The sequence below is a fragment of the Rhinolophus sinicus genome, linkage group LG14, assembly GCF_036562045.2.
Source record: "Rhinolophus sinicus isolate RSC01 linkage group LG14, ASM3656204v1, whole genome shotgun sequence".
In the NCBI taxonomy this organism is placed as follows: Eukaryota; Metazoa; Chordata; class Mammalia; order Chiroptera; family Rhinolophidae; genus Rhinolophus; species Rhinolophus sinicus.
Genome location: NC_133763.1, coordinates 21,244,106 through 21,270,066, shown reverse-complemented (window position 1 = coordinate 21,270,066; position 25,961 = coordinate 21,244,106). Strand labels below are relative to the sequence as shown.

The 25,961-nt window shown below is 39.0% G+C and overlaps 1 protein-coding gene and 1 non-coding gene across 2 annotated transcripts; both read right to left on the bottom strand.

Moving 5' to 3' along the window:
- Window positions 1-4,201: 4,201 nt before the first annotated feature.
- Window positions 4,202-5,699, bottom strand: RPS20 (ribosomal protein S20). Its single transcript, XM_019711083.2, has 4 exons — window positions 5,547-5,699; window positions 5,218-5,317; window positions 4,843-4,916; window positions 4,202-4,421 (listed from the first exon to the last, which is right to left on the bottom strand). The coding sequence occupies exons 1-4, from the start codon at window positions 5,547-5,549 to the stop codon at window positions 4,239-4,241; spliced, it is 360 nt and encodes a 119-aa protein (XP_019566642.1). The 5' UTR covers window positions 5,550-5,699; the 3' UTR covers window positions 4,202-4,238.
- LOC141568731 (small nucleolar RNA U54) lies at window positions 4,987-5,053 on the bottom strand. The gene has a single exon (XR_012491951.1). It is a non-coding gene; the product is annotated as a small nucleolar RNA U54 (small nucleolar RNA).
- Window positions 5,700-25,961: the final 20,262 nt, after the last annotated feature.

Genomic DNA, 25,961 nt, shown 5'->3' with positions numbered 1-25,961 from the left:
CCTTCTGAAAATTTCTAATAGTGATAGGACTCTCCATTCCACTTCCAACCACAATGACCATATAGGTACAAGATCAACCAGGGACCTATATGGGTTCCTGTCCACTGTACTCTTACTTGGTTTACTGGTACCTTCTATTTGAGAACTAGGGTGATTGGACTTCTGCCTTAATCTTTCCAAAGAGTAGCTTTTCCACTAGGCATTATGCCACTGGGGAAGACAGTCTTTAGGGGCTTTCCTGAAGAAAGAGAACAGCCAGAACAGCATCTCTTTAAATGAATTTCAGGGCCTCTCATGGAGCAATGGCCCTTGAGGACATTATGGTCTTCTAGCACAGTATTGCAATTGAGGTTCAAAGTGATCCTCTAGCCTATAAAATCCTAGTAAGTGGTATACTCTATTTAATAAAGCAAATGTGCTTTAATAAAGCACATTTTAGAAGAATTCCATTGAAAATGGATGAAACAAAAGCCTTGGATATTAAAGGATCAAACTTTAGTTACCTGTAAAATTATTTTTCAGAACACACCATTCCCTACTTGAGGTGTTTCTGAAACTTAGACATTACAAAGGATGAAAAACCTTTGATTCCTATTAGCAGCTGCATCTGCCCTAGGTTAACATTTGCATCCTGTCTCATAAGGTGCCTGTCTCTTGTTAGATTCGACTAGTTGGTTACCTGAAGACATTAGCTCCCTGATGAGTTCAAGAAAAATCATGAACTTGAGGTTTGTTCAGTTTTTGTTATTGTTGAAAGGGTGGGAATGACTTTCTTTCTAGTTTTGTACATCTCAAGCAGAAACTAGAAGTCTTTATTGGAATTTAAACAGAAAAATGACATGATCTGATTTAAATATTTGAAAGTTAACTTTAGCATCTATGAAAAAAGAGAATGAACACAGGGACGGAGGCAGGGAGACCAGCAAGGAGTCTATTGCAATAGCCGAGGTAAGAAGTGATGGTGGACCGTATGATCCAGCAATACCACTTTGGGAAATTTATCTCAAAGAATTGGAAGTTGAAGAGATACTTGCATACCCATGTTCATAATAGCACTATTCACAATAGCCAAGAGGTGGAAAACAACCTAAATGCCCATTAATAGATGAATAAAGAAAATGTGGTGTATATACACAGAATATTGTTCAGCCTTAAAAAGCAAGGAAATCCTGTAAATGCTACATAACATGGATGAACCTTGAACACTATATTCAGTGAAGTCAGTCAGTCTAAAAAAGACAAATATTGTGATTCCACTTTAGTTGCTATTCATTTTAGTGGTGTCTGTAAACGGATTAATTTCCCCAATCAAAAGATATAGATTGGTTGACTGGATTAAAGAAACACAAGACCCAACTAAATGCTGCTTACAAGACACTCACTTTGGATCTAGGAAACATATAGGCTGAAAAACAATGTATGGAAAAAGATAGTCATGCATCGCTTAAGAACAGGGATACATTCTGAGAAATGTCACTAGGTGATTCTATCCTTGTGCAAACATCATAGTGTGCACTTATACAAACCTAGATGGTATAGCCTACTACACTACACACCCAGGCTGTATGGTATAGCCTATTGCTCCTAGGGTGGAAACCTGTCGTTTGTTACTGTACTGAATACCATAGGCAATTGTAACACAACGGAAAGTATTCATGGATTTAAATGTATCTAAACATAGAAAAGGTACAGTAAAATACCATGAAATTAAAAAATGGTACATCTGTACAGGGCACTTAGCATAAATGGAGCTTACAGGACTGCAAGTTGCTCTGGGTGATGGTGAAAATGTGAAGGTCTAGTACATTACTGTAGATTACTGAAGACTTTTGTAAACACTGTACACCTAGTCTCAGAGAGACAAAGGGATACCCACATATGCCCCTTAGATACTGTGTTATCATTTTGCATATGACTAAGGAGTAAGGACTGGGAGTAAGGACTCCCATTTTCAACCTTCCTTTACCTCCCTAATCCAGATAAACTGGCCTCTCAGAATCAGTGGCATCATTACAGCTCTATTTAACCTATCTTTAGTTTGTTACTAACAATATTTGAAGGCCCTGCAGGGGTTATTTCCAAGTAGGTATTTTTAAATGTTTAAGGAATTGGAAATAACAATTCCCAAATTTTAAAGTACAGTATTTCGCTGTATTACAGGTTATTATCTATAGCTTAAATACCTCAACTATTAGTATAAATTACAATAGCTGATGCAGTCTCTTGGGCACCTATCAGATAAAATTCAGAACTGTATGAAAGCCATAAAGCTGTTCTTTCAATACTTCCCAATTTAGAGGCACATTTTTCACAAGAATCTATTGTTTAGCCCTAAGTGGCTTTAATGCTTTCATAGAGGATCATTTTCCAACCAATTGTTAGGATATTGAGTGTATTCCAGACTTCTTTGTTGCAATATACTTTGTTCATTAAAACAAGCTTATAAGTACTTGTCTGGGGGCTGCTTACACAGTATCAGGTTACTTAAAAGATCCTAACTGCTATGTAAGCAGTGCTCTTGGCACTAGTGACAGGTTAGTAGCTCACACACTGGCTTTTGATTAATAATTTCACCTCGAGTTAAATCAATACCACCAAGTTTTCTATGAAATGGCCTCAGAAACCCAGACTTGTGTAATCCTTAAACTAGTATGTTTATGGTTAAATGTTTATTGAACAGTTACAATGAAATTGTTTCCCAAGCTAATTAAAGTTGATTTGGTATAATGCTGTTACCCTAAAAAATTTTTATAAGTAGTTCAAGTTTGCATTCAAAAAATACTTGGCTTACTTGCCAGATTCAGTTCCACTCAAATCCCTGATGTTCAAAATCTGTTTTGGACATCTGCTAACAAAGGTTGGACAGGACTTGGATATTGGAAAGTAGGGGAAGGGATAAGGGATGATGACTCCAATGCTTGTGTGGCTGCGTGGTGGACCATGGACGGAGAGAAGAGGGTTCTGGAGAGGGAAGATGACTCCACTTTGACATGCCTACTTTTGGAGCTGTGTGAGGTGCAAGTGTACATAATTCAATGTATTTGGTAACTGAAGCCAGTGGACCAGTCTAGTGAAGGCTTAGGCACAAACACAGTGGAAAGGTATGAACTTCCACGACTAATCTAATTAACAGCCTTCATTTTCTAAAGGGATTATAATTTCTAAAAATGTTTATACACTTTTGGCAGAAGTACCTCTGGAAATTCTCTAATAAACCTATTTAGAAAGATATCCAATTATAAATTCTATAGCAAAAACTTAACACTTTAATGGGGGTGTCTAGAGATGGATTCTCACCCTGTAAACCCATTTAAATCTCAGCTACACTATTATACCATCAAGCTCTAGGACATTGGGCAAGTTACAAACTTCAAAGCCAGTTTCTAGATCTACACAATGGGAATAGAATTCAAGAAAATAAAGCATGTAAGTAGGGCCTGGTGTTACCCATTATTGTGCCAACAGGGGTTTAGCTAAATGAATTTGGCCTATGACATGCTTTTCAGTCCTAAAGTTAACATAATTAATAAAGTTTCAGTGAATGACCTGTATACATTAAGAATTTCAAGTACATATAAAATACATGTCTATAGATACATCCTAAAGGTCAACTAGTACTAGAATTTCTTTCAACCGTTTAATCTAAAATATAATGACTACATCATGTATGTAAAATTGACTAAGGGCAACTGTTCCTAAAATATTTTGACATTTGCTATGTTCACTCGTTAGCTGAATACCTTTTTGAAAAGGAGAAACGACTTAACTGACAGAGCAAAGGTGGGAATTTCAGATTTTCCTGGTTACTTGCCCTCTATACAGTAGGCTCTAAACCATAGCCGCGTACTTTAGAATCACCCCAGAAACTGTTTAGAAGACTGATAGCATCAATGAAATCAGAATTTCAGGGGGTAGGATGCAGAACATCTCTTTGGAAGAATATGCAATCAATTATGAACCACACTATATGATCATCAGTGGTCTGGTCTCATGTGTTGTTTTTAGTTAATTAAATTCAGTTGTCCTGTGATTCCAAGTGTAAACTGGTTTAGTGGCCTCTACGAAATATTAATATAATGAAAACAGGATAGACTACCATAGCATATCTAATTTTGATTTTTCTACTTGAAAAATAGAGTGAGTTCATAGTACACTGTATAGTCCTAAGATCTGCCAGTATTATGAATAAAAGTCAACAAAATTTAACAACTGATAGTCAATTTATTAAAAAGATTGACTTAAGCATCTGCAATGGTGACTTCAACCTCGACTCCTGGCTCAATACTGATGGAAGTGATCTGCTTAACAATCTCAGAAGGACTGTGCAAGTCAATCAGTCGCTTGTGGATCCGCATCTGAAAACGATCCCAAGTCTTAGAACCTTCCCCACAAGGAGTTTTTCTTGTAGTGATTCTCAGAGTCTGCAACGAAAGACAAAGGAAACGCAACATTTTTGGTTTTATGCTCATCTCTAGAACATCTAGAAAACTATTACTCTGAAGTATTCCATTTGAAAATTTCCCAAGACATCATTCCTCTCTACACAGTCCCTATATACTATCAATTTATAACAGTAAGTCCATTTTCACTCAGCCACTCTTGAAGCTTATGACTGTGAAGCACACCACACCAAGATACAGCAGCAAAGAAGCTTCAACTGTTACCTCTATAAGTTACTTAGTATGAACCAATCTCTACCAGCAAGTTTTATTTGGGTTTGTATCATTAGCACCACTATACAAATCTTAGGAGCCAAAATCCCCGTATCCTAAGTGGTAAAAATCTGGATTTATGCAAAGACCATAGGTAACTCCTACTTTCTGCCCCTATGATTTACTTCACCTTGGTGGGCATCCGAACTGGTCCTTTCACTTTGAGATTTTTTTCCTTTGCGCCTCTGATCAAGTCAGCACACACTACAGGGAAATAAAAGCATCTTTCAGTTCATTCAAAACCATCAAAAGTCGCTTAAAAATTTTTAACTGCTGCTGGCTCAGAATAGCGTATAAAACTTTCACCATAATTCAACACAGTAATTATCTCCTCATCGCCAACTATGAAGTAAAAGACACAGTAAAAATTAAATGTAGACCATTTTTACTGTCTTTCCAAACTAAGCAACTTGTCACTTTAATTCGAAGTCAATCTTGTACAGTAACAAGTCAAACTCATCTCTCTTTTGACCCAAAGGTCTCAACCTGAAACAACTGTACTGACCCTTCTCCAAGGATTTTACGTTGCGGCTGGTAAGAGTAATTCTAATTCGGTGAATCGCCACCTCTGGTTCCACGGGTGTCTTTCCGGTATCTTTAAAAGCCTATTATACAGACAACAAAAACACCAACGTTTTATAAAGCCTGTCAATTCTAGAGACAAACATCATCGAAACCTTACCGGGTTCCTCCACCATTTCAGGAATTCCTTCACTGGTGAGTGCCGTTTACTCACCGCCTCCCCCCATCCCGGCATCGGTCCCCAGAAGAGAGCGAGACCCGGGGCCGAGTCCCGCCGCGGCCACAACCGAGCGGCGCGGCCCTCCGCCTCACCATGGCTGCGGCGCGGCTTCCTGACCGACTTGTTCCTCCGCGAGAGCGAACAGCGGTGAGTCAGGAGCAGGAGCGGGCGAAAACGAACGACGATCGAACTACGACCGTGTCTTCCTCAAAGAGAAAGAAGGGCTGGCTGCGTGGCGCTTATATAGCTCCGCTCGGGTCTGCATCCGGGTCCTTTACGTTTTTCTGCGCTGCCCCGGAAGTCGCTTAGCCCCGCGGGCACGGGAGACTCAGGAGGCGGCTGCGCGAGTCGGAGCTGGAGCGCCGCGGAGTTGGCAGGAATAGCGCGGCTGCGTGCGCCCCCTGTCGCTCTGGGGGAGTCAGAGCCACACGAGGGGGGGTCCTGGCTGCGTAGTCCCCAAGGTCCTCTGGCTAGCCACCTGGCAAAGATGACAGAAAGACAGCAACTTGGCCTAAAACCTGAAAAACTCATGTGTTAGGTGAGCAGACCCCCGGCCTCCTCAAAATAAAAACGACTTCTGTGGTTTTTACCGTGCATATTTTGCTTCCCATACAAACCGAGACACTTGTTCTCTGAGCAAGTGGGTAACTGAGTTTAACTCACGTCTGTGTTAGGAAAAATGATCCTGATAACCTGGGCATGTTATTATTATTATTATTATTTTAATTAATGGGTAGTTATTTTTCATAGCCTTAAATAATCCTTTTTGTAATATTTCAGCTTCTGGCTTCACAGGCCTGTAGAAACATCTCATCTGTTTCTAGAAAGCGCCTGAACTTGGGATCTCCCCTTCTGGGAAACTGGGGGCAAAAATGCCAGGCTGCTGGATTATCCTGGAGCGTGTTGCACATCTGGAGGCCCAGCCTGAAGACCCAGGGTATCCACCTAATTCTGAAACATGTTATCTCCTCTCTGTTCTGATAAAGTAATATTCAATAAGACCCTTCAAGATCTCCCTATTACTGTGAGCATAACCAAATATGGAACAAAGTACAATGGGAAAACCGAGTGGTTAACCGACCTACGCAGCCGGGATAGATAGCATAGTGAAAATACATAAACTTAAAGATGAAGGAAGGGGTGGTTAGATAGAATGAAATTGATGAGATGAGTTTTGATACAGGGCAGAAGGAAGAATAAATAACCTTATATTATTTTACATGTGAACCTCTGGTACAAAAGAGTTATTTCCTCAGGCACAAAATGGTGAATGACAGAAATCTGACCCCTCCAGTTAGGGCTCTTTCTTGAACCTTGCTCTTCTGTTCCCTGGAGGTAAATTCTACTTGAAACTTTAATCAAGTAGTATTGACTTATGTACTTGGTGATAATTGGAAATGGCTAATAGCTGGCTTTCTTTGGCTCACAAAGTATACTAGATTTTGCTGCCATTTAATAATTAATTTAAGTGTTAAAATTTGAATGGTGTCCAGTTCAGTTATTTTTAAATGTTATCCGTTGGCTGTAAATGCTATATTAGCAGAATTTGCAGCAAAAAAATTGAAAACCTGCATTCTTATTTTACTAGCTGTAACCAAAATGTGACTTCATAATTTAGGGCTTTAACTTAGTGGTATGGCTAACCACTAAACAAAAAACAGACAAAAGTGCAATTGCCTAAGCTCCCTGAGATGTGATCCACCACCATTGCATTAGTACCGAAGGTGAATGTGCACCTTCAGGGACAACTTACAGCAGCATTCATGTTTTACTAATGCTCAAAGAACAATCAGAAATTCAAAGACGGAGTGCTCGAGAAGTACACTGGTGATTTTTTTGAATAACAAATCTGGTACATCTATTCTTAGGCTTGCCTTCCCCTTCAAGTATTGGAGGAAATGGTGAATAAATTAACTTCCTTGACCATAGAAAAATAATTTTGGTATAGACAAAGGCAAAATATGGCCAGGCACGTATGGGAAAAATTGTTCATGTGACAGGAACTAAGAAAACAGCTGGTTGAATTAATATGAGACAAATGTCATGAAAAACTTTACTATTTTCCAAGTTGACATGATTTAGTTTCCAATATTTTGTTGTATTTTTTTCTTGAAAGTTATCAGCTGCTATAGTTCCCAAATTTCAATATAAAGTGTAATGTTTTAGTATAGATGTAAGATTGGAGAAAAAGTAGAATTTAACAATAAGCACAAAAGAAGAAGAAAATACATCATGCTACCATGCAGAGATAAATCACTTATTTACACTTTCAGGTGTGTATGTATCTCTTTTAAAAAAGGGCTTATACTCTATATAGAGTTTAGTGAGCTGCTTTATTCACAGACTGTTTTGTTACAATAGATATACTTCTGCAACATCCCTTTTAATGATTGAATTGTGTGGGTGGTTCATTCATAATTTCTTGAATTAGTCCTCTATTTTTAGACATTTAGGGTGTTTTTCCATTTCTCACTCTTACAAACAATACAATCAAATACATGCTTCTAGATCAGGGTTTCTCAGACTCAGCAAAATTGACATTTTGGGCCAAATGATTCTTTGTTGTGGGGGCTGTCCTGTGCATTGTAGAATGTTTAGTGGCATTTCTGGCCTCCACCCACTAGATGCCTGTAGGAATGTCTCCGCTCCAGTTGTGACAGTCAAACAAGTCTCCAGACATTGTCAAATGTTCCTTGTGGGGCAAAATTAACCCCCCCCCCCAGCATCCCTTAACTACGCCCCCCCCATGAGAACCACTGTTGTAGATGAATATTTTAGCTCATTCTTAATGCCTTAGATCAATTACTAGATATATTTACCCTTTGATAGCTTAAAGAATAAGCATGTTTTAAATAATTAGGTAAGTTGCCCTCTGGGAAAGTTATACCCAAATAGATACTTCTTCCAGCAGTATAATAAAGATTTTTGTGTGAAAAATAGAATTAAATATCCGTTTCATCTTAAAATTGAAAAATATTTTTAAGATTATTACAAACTATGTTTTAAATATCTCTGTTCATAGCTTTCCTTCACTAATTTTTATGGTTATTTTAAAAGTATCTTGTAAAGACTTACTGCAAGTATTTGTGTCTTTCTGTGGACAGCCATCTACTGGTCTTTTCCTGCAATAACAGTATTATCGTACTACTTCCAAAAGGAAATTAACAGCCATTAAAACTACTTTATTCATGGTACACATATGTATGTTTATGAATAAAATTATAAAGACAAAATGTGAAATGAACATGGATGAGACTGGACACTATTTTATTTCCACATTTTTTTAAAAAGATTTTATTGGGGAAGGGGAACAGCAACAGTGTGTACTTCCAGGATTTTTTCCAGGTCAAGTTGTTGTCCTTTCAATCCTAGTTATGGAGGGTGCAGCTCAGCTCCAGGTGCAGTTGCTGTTGTTAGTTAGTTGGGCGGGGGGGAGGGCGCAGCCCGCCATCCCTTGTGGGCGTTGAACCGGCAACCTTGTGGTTGAGAGCCCACTGGCCCATGTAGGAATCAAACTGGCAGCCTTCAGCATTAGGAGCACGGAGCTCCAAATGCCTGAGCCACTGGGCTGGCCCCTATTTCCAGAATTTTTGATCTAAATAAAATTTATGTTAAAACTCTTTAGTCTAAAATTTAAGAATAAAAACCACAAAGAGTTTAAAACACGCTTAAGTAGAGGATTGAATCAGTGATTTGGAAGATAAGGTGGCATAAAACACCCAATCTGAATAGCAAAAAGAAAAAGAATCATCTTTACCATTAATGTTATCTGTTGTCTTTATCGATAGTAGCAAAGCTATACCTGAGAGATGTAAAATCATATTAAATAGCATGATATATAAGGACTTTATATATTTCACTTTAATTGAGGTCAGAAATTTTATTGAGCTATTAATGTGTTATAAGGTCAAATTCTCATTTTTTTAACTCTTTCATTCTGTAGTTCAAAGTTCCATAGATACCCAAGCCAGTTAAGACTATTTGCTTATTAAAATTGTTTCACTAAAGTGAGTGATGGAACAGAACTAAAGACACAGTAAGATCTTTTTACTAGAATGACTCATATGGAACATGCATTTTCTTGGTAATTTTCAATCATGTTTAACTGCGGAGCTCATAGAATTTTCTGTGGGAGTGGGAACTGAATGTCCTATCCAGTAGGCCTCTTAGTACTCTCCCCACTCCCTTCCTTCTCCTGTTCCCTGGCCTGCAGGTCTATAGATTCGAGTTTCTTAAAATACAATCAGAAAAATTACTGGTTTACTCCTGCCACATAGTGCCATTTCTGAGCTTTAGCAGCTAAATAGCAGAGGATTTCCGTAGCCACACTTTTGTTATCCTCACATCATACAGGGAAGCCAGAGGTATATTTATCTATCAGTCACCTTTTCCTGTGACTTTCATGTTATATAGAATTTCCACACAACTTTGAAGAAAATATTTCTCCCATTTGCCTTCTTTTATGAGAAGATTGGAACCTATGGTTTTAACCACACTAATTAATTCTGCTGCGTTGCTTTTGTGTGGTGGACAGCCTCAAATGTCCCCCAGTGGTCCCTACTGCCTGGTGTGCACACCATTGTGGAATGCCCTCCTCGTAAGTGTAGGAACCTGTGATTTGCTTCTAAACACTAGATTTTGGAAAAAGTACAAGGATGTCACTTCCCTGAATAGATTAAATAAGATTCTGACTTCTGTCTTGCTTGCACACTCTCTCTCTTATTAGCTTTGAGGAAACAAGCCACCACGTTGGGAGCTGCAATATGGAGGCACTCACATGTCGAGGAAATGAGGGCAGCTTGTAGCCCACAACCAGCAAGGAACTGAGACTCTTAGTTCAAGGGCCTAAAAAGAATTGAAATTCTACCAATAAACATGTGATTTTGGAAGCAGATCCCTACTTGGTTGAACTTTCAGATGAGATCTCAGCACTGGCCAATACCTTGACTGGAGCCATAATGAGAGCCCCTGAGCAGAGGACCCTCCTAAGCCTAGTCTGGATTTCTGGTCTATAGAAACCGTGAGGTAATAACTGTGTGTTGTTTTAAGATGCTAAATATGTGGTAATTTGTTATTCAGCAATATATAACTAACACATTGTATTAATATATACACACTGATGAAAATTGTCATTTAGGAGTCCCAAAAGGGCAACCTGAGGTATGATTAGACCATACTGAACTTCTCATGTTATTGCAGGGAAGGTAAAATTCCAGGCCTATGGTATAAGAGATACCTTCCTTCAGAGTTTCTTCTTGTTGCCTTTGTGGAAAGCTTACCTGCCAATAGCATGGAGGCTGCCCTTCCTCATAATCCTGAAGCTCAGCATGTTCCTCCAATGTGCTTGTCTCCAGTGGTGCCTCTGCCTGGCTTTGTGTGCTGTGGTGTAACCTCAGAGTAGCTGCATTACCTCCCTTAAAGTTCTTTTATAAAGCTAAATTCATAATTATGGTTTGAATTACTGTTAAGTTATTGGTCATTTGAAAACCACCTAAAGTTTAGTTATTGTCTTTTTTTCTACCTCTTTTATTAAGGCTAATCATTACACAGATATTATGGACTGACCACTGTGACCAGGCACTGGGAATCCAATGGAAAATAAGACATTTCATTCCTGCCCTATGGAACATGCATTTCAGTGGAAGAGACAGATAACTAGCTGTGAGAAACAGATATATGAGAATTTCAGGTATTGATAGATTCCATGAAGAAAAGAACACAGGATAAGTGGGTGGAACATGACTGTGAGGGCAGAGGCTGTGTGGTCAGGGAAGGCTTCCGAGGAAGTGTGCATCAGTCAAGGCCCCTGGTTACAAGTTACAGAAATGACTGCTGGATCACTTTGGGCAGATTATAATGCAGTAGAAGAATATGTAGCCAGCCTGGGGAAGCAGACTTAGAGAGTATGCTGCAGGAACAATGCCCCAGTTGTGACCAGAGGCTGAGCTCCAATGTTGCAGCAGGCTTTTCTGACCCCATCTGTGCTAGACTGTGGCCACCAGACAATGCTGAAGCCACTGTGTCTGCTACCACTGGAAATTGGATCTATGCACTGCTGTGGTCACCATTTGTTCCAAAAGGGATTCTGCATGTTTCCTTGTTTCTTTTCTTTTTTCTTTTCTTTTCTTTTCTTTTTTCTTTTCTTTTCTTTTCTTCTCTTCTCTTCTCTTCTCTTCTCTTCTCTTCTCTTTTCTCTTTCCTTTCCTTTCCTTTCCTTTCCTTTCCTTTCCTTTCCTTTCCTTTCCTTTCCTTTCCTTTCCTTTCCTTTCCTACCTTTCCTTCCTTCCTTCCTTTCTTTTTTTTAATTGGGGAAGGGGAACAGGACTTTATTAGGGAACAGTGTGTACTTCCAGGACTTTTTCCAAGTGAAGTTATTGTCCTTTCAATCTTAGTTGTGGAGGGCACAGCTCAGCTCCAGGTCCAGTTGCTATTATTAGTTGTTATGGAGGCGCTCCTCACATCACAGCAGCCTACCATGTTGGGTGCAGCCCACCATCCCTTGGGGGAGTTGAGGAGTCAAACCAGCAACCTTGTGGTTGAGAGCCCGCGCTCCAACCAGCTGAGCCATCTGGCCACCCGGGAGCTGAGCGGCAGCTCATTGACTTCATTCCAGCTGCGGAGGACGCAGCTCGCTGGCCCATGTGGGAATTGAACCGGCAGCCTCGTTGCCCAGAGCTCGAGCTGTAACCAACTGAGCCATCCATCTGCCCCTCCTTGTTTCTTTATGCCAACATCCGATGGGCAGAGCCTAGCTCATATGACCATGGCCAAGCTTCTGGAAAAGTAGTATCTGGCATTTTCAGCTGTGTAACTGAAGAGAATAAGAAAGGTCAACTCAGGAGGTAACATTTGAGCAGAGGATGGAATCACAGGAAGTAATGGAATCCAGCCATGTAGTAATCTGGGGGAAGAACTTCTTAATCAAAGGGGACAGCAAAGTCTCCGTAGGATAGAAGCAGGCACGCTGTGTTTGAGGAACTAAGAAGCTGCAACACAGTGAGGGAGAGGGTGAACGGAGATGATGTCACGGAGAGGGCAGGAGCCAGGTAATGTAGTACCTTGTAAAGTAGCACTAGGAGCTTGGATTTTATTCCAAGTGCAACAGGAAGCTGCCTGTATTAGGTTCCTAGGGCTACTATAAAAAATTACCACAAACTCGGTTGCTTGAAACAGCAAATTTATTCCATCACAATTCTGGGCCAGAAGTCCCAAATGAAGATGTTGGCAAGGTTGGTTCCTTTTGGAGCCTCTGAGGACGAATCCGTTTCATATCTTTTACCTTCCATGCCTCTCTTCTACCAACCTTTGGGGTTTCTTTTCTGTGGACTCATCACTCCAATCTCTTCTTCCATCTTCACAGCCTGTCTCTGAGTCAAATCTCTCTCTCCTTTCTCTTACAAGGACACTTTCAAAGTCACTGGATTTGGGGACCACACTAAATCCAGGATGATCTTATCCAGAAATTCCTAACTTAATTACATCTGCAAAGACTCTATTTCCAAATAAGTTCGCATTCATAGATACTGAGTGTTATTATTTTGGGAGATATTATTCAATCCTCTATACTGCCCAAAGGTTTTTGGCAGGGGAGGGACGTGATTTGATTTACATTTTAAAGAGATGAATTATAAGAAGAGGACAGTGCAAACAAGAAGTTAGGAGGCTATTGCAGGTAGGGATGATCTTAGTGGTATGTACAAGAGTGGTAGCCTTGGCGATAAAGGCAATTGGAGATTGGAAATAGAGGTTGGAAGTAGATTCTATGTGACTTGCTGATGAGTTGGTTGTAGGTAGTAAGGAAAAGGGAGGAATCAAGGATGAGCCTGATGAACTAGGCCATTTCCTGAGATGGAGAAACCTGAGGAAGGGACAAGTTAAGGATGGAGATTGAGAGTTTTGTTTTAAATATGTGCAGTCTGAGATGAATATTAGACATCTAAAGCTATGGCTATTAGATTTTAAGGCAGAAGGAAAAGTCAGTAATCCTGATGTTTAAATTCTTTGTTTAAAATTGTGATATCTTGTTGGTCATGGATTATTTTGCTTTAAAAAAAAATGTGGGGCAGCCATATGGCTCAATTGGTTAGAACGCAAGCTCCGAACAACAGGGTTGCCGGTTCAATTCCCTCCATGGGATGGTGGGCTGTGCCCCCTGCAACTAAAGGTTGAAAACGACAACTGGACTTGGAGCTGAGCTGCGCCTTCCACAACTAGGTTGAAGGACGACTTGAAGCTGATGGGCCCTGGAGAAACACACTGTTCCCCAATATTCACCAATTAAAAAAAAAAGTTGCACTTCAATATTATTTTTCTTGATTACCGAGTTTTCTGGCACCCCCTTAAGTGTTACATCTGAGGTGAATACCTCCCAAGGCCTCACCCTGGTCCTGGTCCTGATGGGCACATGTAAGAGAAGCAGCTGTGTGGGGACAGAGCCAGAAGTGCAGTTTCCAGGCTCTCGCCCTCACGTGGAAAGGTGCTCACTCGGGTAGTAAATGGCCATCAACTGATCAGATGGCCATCAGCTGTGGCTAGTTGGCCATCAGCTGTAACCAGTGAGCCATTGTCCACTAATATAACTGCCGTGGCTATGCTAGAAAAAAATGGGGGCTAGCAAGAAGATGGTGGCTGAGCTAGCAAGAGTGGATTACAGTTAGCACAGCGGATTAGAGCTAGCAAGTGAGGTTGGTTGGCAGAGAGAAGTGGACGGCAGGTTGCAGATTGTGTGGCTCCTGCTTCCTGTGTCTCCAACCCAGCTGCCAGCAAGACTATAGTGGTATGACTCCCCTACCTATGGCTCTGTGGGTGTTCCTTTTTGGCCTCACCATGCCCTGCGTTCTTATGTGGGGAGCGGGACCGGAGACCCCACATGACTCCCCACGTGACAAGCTGTATGATAGCAAAGGGGACCCTGGAAAGGAGTTGTGAGGACATTCTCAAGTCCGAGCTGTACCACTTACTAGGTATGCCACCTCTCAAGAGTCATTTTATCTACATGGGCCTCAGTTTTCTTTTTAAAAAGAGGATGTTGAACTAGATGATCTCCAAATTTGAAAGGCTATTGTGTGGAACCAAAGAGATTCAAGGATATCTCACCACTAACATATTACCAACATGCTAGATGGCTTCTGTCTTCTCTATCCCTCCTTCATGTTCCCCAACACCAGAGAAGTTAGATTTAGAATCCATGGGGAGAGAAGGCTTGAAATATCAGAAGAGGGTCCCCTCTCCCATTTCAAGTCCTTTGTCCTAGGGTGGTCATCCATGTGGTTTGGTGAGGTATATACAGCCTCAATACATGGCCAAAGTATCATTATTATTAGTGCCAACTTTCACTCAAGAGTGCCCGAATTTGGATTGTAAGTTTTTTGATCTCCTTACTCAAGCACAAGTCTAACCCATGGTAGTAGAAAGCTTTCAACTGAATCCACTTAGAGTTTTAAACAGAATTGTTCTGTATTTTAATAACCTGAAGTTACCAGAAAGTCATAGCCTCTTTTCTAGATTTTTGTTAAGGCATGGGAAAAGATGATTTGACACAATGCAGTTGAAGTCAGTTATTAGAAAAAAAATTAAAATTTTTCCATGTTTATACCCCACTGGATTGGAACTCATCAAGAAATTGATTGCTAAGAAAGAACTTCCACATTCTGAGCTTATTTTAAAAATATTACCCCATGGTTTCTTGTAGTAATGTTATGATTTAATTATGGAATGAATTTAGAATGTTATCAAATACCTTTTCAATAACTAAGCACACATTCATGTGATTTTTCTTTTTCTTGTATTAATATGGTGAATAGATTTCTCAATATTGAGGCTTCCTTGCATTCCTAGAATAAATATCTCTTCACAAAGTGTATTGCAAAATGAGATTGTTAGCTCTCTCTCTCTCTCTCTCTCTCTCTCTCTCTCTCTCTCTCTCTCTCTCTGTATTGATGTTTTGGTGTTAAAGAAACAAATTTAGAAGATTTTCCTTCATGTTTTGGAAAAGTTTATATAGTAATGTGGTTATACATGCCTTAAAGATTTGGTAGAATGCATGTTTTATTGAGGGTTACCTATAAACTTTCTTAATTTTTGCTATGGTAATTGATTTGCCTTCATAGCTCTATTTTGACAATTTGTCAGTTTTGGCAATTTGTAATTTCTAGAACACGATTCTCAAGCTTTTTGGTCTTAGGAACTCTTTACTTCCTTAAAAATTATTAGGACCCCAAAGAGCTTTTGATTATGTGGCCTGTATTTTTTGATATTTGCCATATTGGAGACTAAAAATGAGGAAATTTAAAAACATTTATTAATTTATTTTAAAATAATAACAAAAATTAATTGTTAACATATTTTTATAAAACATAACTATATTTTCTACAACAAAAAAGTGTAGTGAGAAGGGTGGCATTGTTTTTATATTTTTGCAAATCTATTTAATGTCTGGCTTAATAGAAGACTGCTCAATTTTCATATCTGCTTCTGCATTCCATTGGTCACAATATGTTGTTTTGTTTGAAGTATGTGTAGAAAATCTGTTGAGCACGGACAGGTAGTTGGAAAAGGGAGGAAGATTTTAATAACCCTTTCAGATATTTGTGGATATTCTTTGATACAGCAAAACTGGATAAATGTAGTTTCCTAAAGATTATTTGCAATGGGAATCTGAAATCATATCAGTAAACTCTTTGTACTCTTTACCTTAAAACACATTGGTCTGTCTTGCACTGGGAATGGATCTTTTACACATACCCATGCACGCTTTTGTAACATGCATTACTCATTTGGAAAATATTGGTTCACTGACTTATGCACATCTTCTAAATGTTGATATATTTCATTATATAATATAAAAAAAATCACATTTGTTAACATCACTACTCATATAGTCAGAGAGTTGTTAGGTATGGGGAAGATGTCAAGTTTATGGTGGCAGATACAAATTTTCCAAAGTTCTAATTTTTGCTTGAAAACTCGTTCACAATTACTCATTGGCAATTGCTGTTGATTGTTTTCTTTAAAGTGAGAGGCTCACTTTGTTCATTTTCAAGGAAATGTCTGCCAAATACTCTTGTCTCAATAACTACAGTTTCTTTCAGTTGTTTTTCCCAGTAAAAATGGTGTTCCATGACAAAAGAGTCTAGTTCAGCTTTAATTCAATCACACAAGTGCTTTTCCTCAAAACAACCATCATACCTCAGTACGCAGCAGAAGCACTTTATGTGTACTTCCCATTTATTTGATCACATAGGATATAAAAAGGACAAGATGAAGATTTACTACAATGTATCAATTTTACTGCTTGCACACTAATTTTAAGTGTGTTTCTATTACTATGAGTGAATTAAGCGTCATTCCATATATTTCAGAGCCATTTGTATTTCCTGTTCTGGGAATTATCTGTTTATATTCTGTACCCATTTTTTTTTTATTAGGCTATTGGTGATTTGGTAGGAGCCCTTTGTTATGCAAACTCTTCAATTTATGACTGAGTTTCAGTTTGTCAATCTTCTAATTATGCTCTTGATGGTTTTTGCTATGCACAAATTTTATTTTTTGTTGTCAAATTAATCTTTTATTCCTTTGGGTTTGGGGTTATACTTGTGTCTCACAACATTTTTTAAAATCCCATGTTTTTGTTATGATGCTTCTGAGGTTTATTTGTTTAGTTTATTTCTTTGACCTTTCTGAGACTTATTTTGGTGTAAGATAGTAGGTGGATTCAAGTTATTTTTCCAGATGATTACCTATCTATTTCATATCAAGAAATCTTAGGATTTCTTGATTTCTCCTATAGAAATCTTGTATGGAAAATAATTTGTCTACAGTTATTTGCTGAATCTGAGTAGTTTATAGCAGTGTGCCATTTGCTATGTTCTTTTCCATATAAAACATGATTATCTTACCAATGTTGAGGCTTAAAATAGTGATTACAGCAGAGCCTATTGATGTGCATTATTTTTCTTTTTAACAGCTTTATTGGGGGTATAATTAACATACATTGAATACATATATTTACTAAATTACTGTATTTTAAAATTTCAAAAATACACCTTTCCTGGCTCTGTGCATACTAGAAGAGGCCAAGAGAAAGTGACAATCCAATAACAATGAGCACAAGTAGTGCCTGGACTGTGGTGGCTAGATACCATTTTTCACTAAAATAATCCAGAGCTCATTGCAGGAATGCCTGGCTCTGGATCTGGGCAGGAATTTATAAGATGAGCTTGGAACATCTTATGTTGCAAAGCAAGGAAGATTAATGGATTATGTCAAAATAGGGGCCAATATGAAGGAGCTTTGATTAGTGAATTATGAGACCATTTAAATATCAAAAAAATAATGACTGGAATTGATAGACATTTAACATCTAAAAACCAATCAATTTACAGTGCTGCTTAAAAAGAAAGAGAGAGAATGAGAACAAGAACCAAGGGAGGAATGACTAATAACTCATTGGATGCCAGTACGTAACTAGGGCATTAACTCCTTACTCTGACAAAAGGAAAAAATAAGTATTTACCTTGACTTTCTTGTACATGATGGATTTCTACCATGTAGCTCTATTTTATGTGGAAATATTCTTTTTAACACAAAAATTCCAAATAAATGATAGGAATGATAAAATTATGATAGCATAATTTTGCAATTTCTAATTAAATAACTGAATCAGGCAACATGTAATGGATGGAACCATTACATGACAGAAAGATTGAGGGGAGCCTTACAATGGAGAGATTTACTGAACCCAGGGATCCATAATAGTATCTCTAAAGGTAGGAAAACTAATGTGGCCTTCCTGAGGTGAAGTAAGTATACAGCACCATATATGAAGCATGCTAAAACTGAATTCCACTTACAGACAATATGAGAGAGAATAGAAGAGGAAGCCAAAGGAAGCCAAAAGGCAAATCTAGTATGTGAGACTTCTCTGGAAAAAACTGATCTGGTTTCTACAAATAAGCAAACTATTGGGGCGGAGGGTACTGTAGATTAAAAGAACCTTTATTTGTATTCTATTCAAACAAAACAGCTATAAAATATTCTTGAAGCAATTAGGAAAATTTGGTTGTTGACAGATTATTAGATATTAGCAAGAAATTATTAATTAAAGGTGATAATGGCATTATGGTTATGTAAGAAAATAGCCATATTTTTAGAGATGCTTACTGAAGGATGTAGGAATGGAATGACATGACTTTTGTGTTTGCTTTAAGATAACTTCAGCAAAGAAAATATTGGAAAAAGAAAAAACATAACTAAATGAAGCATATTTGGCACAGCTTTGGTAACTGTTAAGTCTGAAAATTGGTTTTACTGGTCTCTTTACTTTTGCATATGTTTGAAATGTTCATTAAAAAAAATTTTGAGATTATGTATTTTAGAAATTAAAGCAAGTAATGATGAGAGTTTGAACTAAGACAAAGACAGTGGGACAGCTTTGTTCCCAACTACTAACTAGCTAAATGCCTGCTACATATTAGATACTCAGAATTATTTTTAATGAATATGCATTTCTTTTTCGAAACTACAAACCATTTCAGGAAAGATACCCAGTCTTTATACTTTTTGTACCTCTCACACATCCTATTCATTCATTCCTTCAACAAATATTAATTATCTACTATGTGTCAGATACTGTTTGAGTTCATATACTTTAAGGCCATGTTTTCTTTCATGGAGCTAAAATTCATTACATTACACAGTGCATAAAAATTGATTATATTTTTAAAAGGTAAGCAAATAAATAGAATGGTTTCATATGATATTTATTTCTTTACAGAAAATAAAAGTTAAATGGTATAGAATAGAGAATGACTGGGGAGTCAAGTGTGATTGTTGCTCCCATCCTAAATAGAATATTAAAGGTGGAAAACATTTTAACTGAATTTTGTATGATGACAAAGATCCAGCCATTCCTTGAGGTAGGAGAAGCTTGGCACATTATAGGACAGAATGAAAGTTGGTGTGTGTAGGCATTGTAAAGGGTGAGAGTAGAGAGGTCTAAGAGGGAGTCATGACCCACATTATGGGTCTTTTAGGCCATGATAAGGTTTGGATTTCATTATGATGTAATGTAAAAGCAATAGAAAATTTTAAGAAAGTGGTGTGCTGTGATTTAGGTTTTCAAAACCTAAACCAGGCTGCTGCATAGAGAATTCACATTAGAAAATAAGCTATTAGGAAGCTCTTATAAATGTCCAGAGAAGAGATATTAGTGGCTTCAACTAGATCTTAGCAATACATATAACTCATTGAATTTGGGATGTATTTTTGAAGTGAAAATGACAGGATTTGATTTTTGAAAAATAGTTTTTATTTTTCAATTACAGTTGACATACAATATTATATTAATTTCAGGTGTACAACACAATGATTGGACATTTATATTAGTTATAAAGTGATAACCCTGATAAATCTACACCATACACCATCTGACACCATACATAGTTATTACAATACTACTGACTATATTCCCTACATTCTCCATGACTATTTTGCAACTACCAATTTGTACCTCTTAATCCCCTTCCCCTTCACCCAACCTCTTAACCCCTCCAATCCAGCAACCATCGAAATGTTCTCTGTATCTATGAGCTTTTTTCTGTTTTGTTTGTTGTTTATCCTGTTCTCCAGATTCCACATATAAGTGAAATCATGACATTTGCCTTCCTCTGTCTGATTTACTCCACTCACCATAATACCATCTAGGTCCATCCAGGTTGTTGCAGATGGCAAGATTTCATTATTTTTTATGGCTGAGTAATATTCCATTGTATATATGTACCACCTGTTCTTCATCCATTCATCCATTGATCGACACCAATGTTGCCTCTATATCTTGGCTATTGTAAATAATGCTGCAATGAACTGCAGTATGTGTGGATGCACACATCCCCTCAAAGTAGTGTTTTAGGTTTCTTTGGATAAATACCCAGAAGTGGGATTACTGAGTCTTTCTTTTCTCTTGTTATAGCCTTTGTTTTAAAGTCTATTTTGTCTGGTATAAGTATTGCTACTACAGATTTTTTTGTTGCTGTTTGTTTCCATTTTGACACGCTATCTTTTTCCATCATTTTACTTGCAGTCTGTGTGTGACTTTTGATCTGAAATGAGTCTCTTATAGGCAGCATATGAAAGGGTCATGTTTTCTTACCATTTAGCCACCCTATGTCTTTTGATTGGAACACTTAATCCATTTACATTTAAAGTACTTGTTCGTAGATATGTAGTTATTGCCATTTTATTATTCATATTTTATCTCTTTTTTTCTCTTCTTAAAGATGTCCCTTTAATATTTCTTGTAATACTGGTTTAGTGGTGATGAACTCCTTTAGCTTTTTCTTGTCTGTGAATCTCTTTATCTGTTCTTCAATTCTAAATAATAGCTTTGCTCAGTAGAGTAATCTTGATTGTAGGTCCTTGCTTTTCATCACTTTGAATATTTCATGCCAATCCCTTCTGGCCTGCAAAGTTTCTATTGAGAAATCAGCTGACAGTCTTATGGGAGCTCCTTTGTCGGTAACTAACTGATTTTCTCTTGATGCTTTTAAGATTCTCTTTTTGTCTTTAACCTTTGGCATTTTCATTATGATGTGTCTTGGGTGTGGGCCTCTTTGGGTTCATCTTGTTTGGGACTCTGCACTTCCTGGGCTTGTATGTCTATTTCATTTGCGAGGTTAGGGAAGTTTTCTGTCATTATTTTTCAAATAGGTTTTCAATCCTTGCTCTCTCTCTTCTTCTGGTACCCCTATGATGCGAATGTTGTTACGCTTGATGTTGTCCCAGAGGCCCCTTAAACTATCCTCATTTTTTTTTTTGGGGGGGGGATTCTTTTTTTCTTTTTGCTGTTCCTATCGGGTGTTTTCTGCTACCTTATCTTCTAAATCACTGATTCAGTCATCTGTTTCATCTAATCTGTTGATTCTATCTAATGTATTCTTCATTTCAATTATTGTAGTCTTCGTTTCTGACTGGTTCTTTTTTATGTTTTCTATCTCCATTTTTTTGTTTCCTATCTCTTTTTTTTAAGATTTTATTGGGGAAGGGGAACAGGACTTTATTGGGGAACAGTGTGTACTTCCAGGACTTTTTTCCAAGTCAAGTTGTTGTCCTTTCAATCTTAGTTGTGGAGGGCGCAGCTCAGCTCCAGGTCCAGTTGCCATTGCTAGTTTCAGGGGGTGCAGCCCACCATCCCTTGTGGGAGTTGAACTGGCAACCTTGTAATTGAGAGGACGCGCTCCAACCAACTGAGCCATCCGGGAGCTCAGCGGCAGCTCAGCTCAAGGTGCCTTGTTCAATTTTAGTTGCAGGGGGCGCTGCCCACCATCCCTTGCGGGAGTCGAGGAATTGAACTGGCAACCTTGTGGTTGAGAGCCTACTGGCCCATGTGGTAATCGAACTGGCAGCCTTCAGAGTTAGGAGCATGGAGCTCTAACCGCCTGAGCCACCGGGCCGGCCCTGTTTCCTATCTCTTTATTGACATTCTCACTGAGATCATTGAGCAGCCTTATAACCAGTGCATCTAGGAGATTGCTTGTCTCCATTTTGTTTAGTTCTTTTTCTGGAGCTTTGTTCTGATCTCTCATTTGGGACATGTTTGTTTGTCTCCCCATTTTGGCTGTCTCCCTGTGTTTGTTTCTATGTATCAGGTAGGGCTGTTATGCCTCCTTGTCTTAGTAGAGTGGACTTATGTAATAGGTGTCCTGTGCCGGTGTTGCAGTCTCCGCAGTCACCTGAGCTGGGTGCTCCAGGTCTGTCCTTTGAGTGGGTTGTGTGTGCCCTCTTGTTGTAATTGAATCTTGGTTGCTGTTGGTACATCAGTGGAAGGGATTGTCTCTCAGGCTGATTGGTTGTTAAGACTGGCTGTGACTACAGTGGAGGAGCTGTTGTTCAGGTGCTGACCCTACGGAGTAGGATTCATTTTAGCAGAGCTCTGGTGCCTGCCCAGTTTTCCCTTTGTATGTATCATTTGTGCAGGTGCATGGGTGGTGCTCTTGTGTGGCCTGAAGCTGGCCATCAAGTGTGTTGGTTCTGGGGCCTCTGAAGTGGCTCTGTTGCAGGCCAAGGTCAGTCGCTGCCTATGTCCTGCCTGGGGCCACTTGATATAAGTTACAAAGTGATCTGCAGATGGTTGCCACTTATTCTGACTTCAAGGTGCCTGAGAGAGGCTAAGCTGTGAGCCAAGGCCTGCTGCCACCAGTTCCAGGTTTGGAGCTGCCTAGCAAGATATATAACCTAGAGAAATGAAACATATAGCCACAAAAACATGTATGTGAATGTTGATAGGAAGATTATTCATAATAGCCAAAAATGGAAACAACCCAAGTGTCCATCAACTGATGAACAGATAAATAAAATGTGGTATATCTATACAATAGAATGCTTTTTAGCAATGAAATGGAATTAAGTACTGATACATGTTAACAAAAGAATGAACCTTGAAAACAAGACTAAGTGAAAGAAGTCAGTCACAAGATATCACATAGTATATGATACCATTTACTTGAAATGTCAAGACTAAGCAATTCTATAGAGATAGAAAATAGATTAGTGATTACCTAAGGTCTGGAGTGAGGGGACATAGGGGAGAAAAAGTGGAGTGACTGCTAGTGGGTACAAATATTTTTTTTGGTGATGAAAATATTCTAACATTGATTATGTAATGGTTGCACAATTCTGAATGTATTAAAACCATTTAATTGTATACTGTAGGTGAATTGCATTATATGTGCTTTATGTCATTATAAAGCTATTATTAAAAAACAACAATTAAGACAGAGAATTGACCATTGACTTCATAAAGTGGACAACTGATTTCATAAAATAGAGTAACCTTGATATAAATTGTTTCAAGACATTGTTAGAGTGCTTTGAAGTAGAGACTACTCTTTGAAATACTTTTACTTTAAATGGGAGCATGTGGGTACGTACTTGATAAGCCATTTATTTCATTTTATTTTATGTTTTGAATTCTTAATTTTTGATTGTGATAAAATGTATTATATTAACCATTGTTAAGTGTACATACAGTTCAGTAGTGTTACATATATTCACGTTGTGAAAGGATCTCAGAACTTTTCATCTTGCAAATCTGAAACTCTATACCCATTAAACACAGTTACCCTTTTCCTCCTCCTCAGCCCCTGTTAATCACCATTCTAGTTTGTTTCTATGAATTTGACAACTTTAGATACCTCTTATAAGAGGAATCCTACAGTGTTGTCGTTTTCATGACTGGCGTATTTCACTTAACATAATTTTCTTAAGCTTCATCCATTTTATAGTATATTTCAGGATTTCCTTCCTAATATTCCATTGTGTATGTGTGTATGTGTGTGTACACACACATATGTATACATTCATATATATATATATATATATATATATATATATATATATATATATGGTCAGTCAATTAAGCTCGCGAACTCATCCTAGAAAAACACCTCATTGCTGAATATCACTATAGTCACCTTCAAAGCAATCCCCTTGGGAAGCTATACACTGATGCCAATGCCTAGTGCACCCTTAAAAGCAATTTTGGAACTCTTTCTGGAATGACCATCAGAGCTGTCATCATATTACCCTTGACATTCCTTGATTCAGGAATGTCATCAAAATGTCTTCCTTTCAATATTTCCTTTATCTTCTGGTAAAGAAAGAAGTTAATGGCGACCAGATCAGGTGAGTAGGGAGGATGTTCCAATACAGTTATTTGTTTGCTAGCTAAAAACTCCTTCACAGTGCCATTTGAGCTGGTGCATTGTCATGATGCAAGAGCCATGAATTGGTGAAAAGTTCAGGTCATCTAACTTTTTCATGCAGCCTTTTCAGCACTTCCAAATAGTAAACTTGGTTAACTGTCTAGTTGTTGCAAATTCATAAAGAATAAGCTCTCTGATATCAAAAAAGGCTAGAGACAACCAAGATGGCGCAGTAAGTAAACGCTGTGTTTACCTTTGCTCACAACCACATCAAAATTACAACTAATCTACAAAGCAACCATTACTGAGAATCACCTAAAATCAAGCTGAGCTAAAGCCTTTCAACTAAGGACTTGTAGAAGAAGCCACCTCCAGACTGGTAGGAAGGTCAGAGACGCGGAATGGGTGGGTCTCACACCCGCGTGTGACCATTAAAGATTGGGAGGGCTATTTCGGCGGTGGAGGTCCCCCCCATCCCCTAAAGGAGTGAGAGCTATCAGTCCCACCCCTGCCCATGGTTCCAGTGTCGGGGAAAGAAGTCCCCATAATTTTTGGTGTGAAAAACAATGGAGATTGTGACTGAGGGAGACAGTGCAGCTGTACTCACAGGTGCTCCTCTTAAAGGTACTGTACACAGACTTACCCACCAATGGAATCACTTGCTCTGAGCTCCAGCACTGGGGCAGTAGCTGGAAAGGCAGCAGGGACAAATGGCGGGGAATTGAGTTGTCTGGTTTGGGACAAGGGCTGGAGAAATGGCTTTCTCCTGGATGGGGGAGCTGGCAGAGGCCATTGTTTCTTTGTTGAGCCCTCCCCCATTCCAGTGTGTGAACACAGGTGGCCGCCATTTCTGAGTCTCTGCCATTTGTTTGCCCCACCCTGGCGATTTGAGACCCGGTTCCACTCAACTTTTGGGCTTACCCAGGTTGATTTCAGTGGCTTTCTCATGCAGATTGCTTAATTTGGCTCAAACTGCAGAATTTCCTAGGGTCTTTCAAAGGTTTGCAGAACCCAGACAAACAGCATCTGCCTTGAGTGTGTCCTGTACCTCTGCCTGAGCAGCCCTAAGCCAGCACTAATGGCAGCTGGCCTTGGTTCGTGGTTTAGCCTCTCAAGGCACTTCCAGGCACAGCATGGGTGGCATCCATCTGCGGATTTCTTTCTGGCTCCAGCTAGGTGGCCCCGGGTGGGGCATGGACTATGGCTGAGGGAGACCTACAGCTGATCCCCTCCAAGGTGGTCCTGAGGCTGGCACTACCAGTGGACAGCTTCAAAACAAGCTGGAGCATCACCTAGCTGTCTCCAAGTATGACACACCCAAGGGGCATTTTGGGCAGGCACCAGAGTCCTGCTAAGACAAATCCTGCTCTTTAGGATCAGCCCCTGCACAACAACTCTTCCACTGTAATCAAGGCCAGTCCTCAAAACCAGTGAGCTCAAGGGTCAGTCCCTAACATTGATGTGCAGTTATCAACCAAGGCTCAACTACAAGAGGAGGGTACACATGACCCACACAAGGGACACACCTGGAACGCGTGGCTCAGGTGATGAGAAAGACTGTGCCACTGAACCCCACAGCACACATACTACATAAGGCCATTCTACTTAGAATGGAAGACATAGCAGCCCTCCCTAATACATAGAAACAAACACAGGGAGGCAGCCAAAATAGGGAGACAAAGAAACAGGTCTCAAATGAAAGACCAGAACAAAGCTCCACAAAAAGAACTAAATGAAACAGAGAAAAGCAATCTGTCAGATGCAGAGTACCAAACGCTGGCTATGAGAATGCTCAATGATCTCATAAAA

What these genes read in the sequence shown, in the direction of transcription:
- RPS20 (XM_019711083.2), bottom strand. An exon ending in CGTAAAATCCTTGGAGAAGG is followed by an intron (nt 4,917 to 5,217) that starts GTCAGTACAGTT and finishes ATTTCCCTGTAG; the next exon opens with TGTGTGCTGACTTGATCAGA. An exon ending in CAGTTCGGATGCCCACCAAG is followed by an intron (nt 4,422 to 4,842) that starts GTGAAGTAAATC and finishes CTTTCGTTGCAG; the next exon opens with ACTCTGAGAATCACTACAAG.